This window comes from Trypanosoma cruzi, genomic scaffold (assembly GCF_000209065.1).
Source record: "Trypanosoma cruzi strain CL Brener 1047053517073 genomic scaffold, whole genome shotgun sequence".
In the NCBI taxonomy this organism is placed as follows: domain Eukaryota; phylum Euglenozoa; class Kinetoplastea; order Trypanosomatida; family Trypanosomatidae; genus Trypanosoma; species Trypanosoma cruzi.
In genome coordinates, this window is record NW_001849495.1 from 117,769 (window position 1) to 119,068 (window position 1,300).

The 1,300-nt window shown below is 53.4% G+C and overlaps 1 protein-coding gene across 1 annotated transcript, besides 1 other annotated feature; it reads left to right on the forward strand.

The window, feature by feature from the left end:
* Positions 1-1,300, forward strand: Tc00.1047053401473.9 (DNA-directed RNA polymerase I largest subunit, putative; the record flags this gene model as incomplete). The annotated part of the gene is made up of 1 exon (XM_797148.1): positions 1-1,300. A coding segment is annotated over one exon (1,300 nt), but the record flags the coding sequence as incomplete, so codon positions are not given.
* Positions 1-1,300: a sequence feature (heterozygous, Esmeraldo-like haplotype).

A 1,300-nucleotide genomic window follows, 5' to 3' on the forward strand; every position in this document is an offset into this window, starting at 1 on the left:
TTTATACCGGGCCGTATGATGGTGCCATTTCCCCGCAACCATTTGCTCATGATGACCGCCTCAGGGGCAAAGGGAAGTAACGCTAATGCGACGCAGATGGCACTGGGACTCGGTCAGCAGCTTTTTGATGGACGACGCGTGAAACGAATGAATTCGGGAAAGACGCTGCCTGCCTTTTTTGCTCATGAACGCCGTGCCCGTTCTTTTGGCTACGCGATTGGACGCTTCACATCCGGTATCCGGCCACCAGAGTACACGATCCATGCCATGGCCGGTCGCGATGGTCTCATCGACACAGCTGTCAAAACTTCCCGCTCTGGCCATTTGCAGCGTTGCCTTATTAAAGGCCTTGAGAGTCTTGTGGTGCATTGGGACCACTCTGTTCGTGACTCAAACGGCAGCATCGTGCAGTTTACATACGGTGGCGATGGTCTTGACCCGTGCAAGGCCTCAACCCTTACGTCGTGGGAAACGTCGAAGGAAAACCTCGTGGATTTCGGAAAACGATTTGGAGTGGACACGGGTGAGGCGACCAGCGAGACGCGACGGCCAGAAAACTGGGAACAAGGAGTGAGGAACAGCAGCGTGAAGCGCGGTAAACGGCCACGCACAAGCATGAATAACGATAAGAAGAATAATACTAATAAAAATAATGACAACGACGACGAAGAGGAGGATGGCGACGATGAAAATAAAAGGAGCAGTAATTGTAATCACAATGAGAATGCACGGCAGCGGCACAAAGAGCAACAGTTACGTGAGAATCCACTCCCGCGGCACATGCATGACGGCCTTGAGGACTATTTACGCACCAAAGCAACATTTCCACTCTTCCAGCGGGTCTCACAGTTGGCACGCTGGAAGGCGCAGGGACAAGTGCAGGAGAAACTTGCAGAGAAGCGTAGAGAAAGTATTGCATATTATCGTGATGTTCTCTCGGAACTTGCCACAAGCCGACGTGTAAAGGCTTTCTGTGACCCCGGGGAACCTGTTGGTCTTCTTGCGGCACAGGCCGCCGGAGAGCCGTCTACGCAAATGACACTTAACACATTCCACAGTGCCGGTTCCACGGTGACCCACGTGACGGAAGGTATCCCACGTCTCCGTGAGCTGCTTATTCACGCCTCTGTTCAGAAAGCTGCAGTTATTGTGCCCGTGGAGAAGGCGACGCCGGTGGATGAATCAGCCATTGCACGCATACTACATGCGGGTGTGGCGATACGGCTGCGGGATTGTCTTGCGCGGGGCGGGACAAGTGGAAAAGGATATCATTACCACGTGGCACGACGTAAGGATGCGT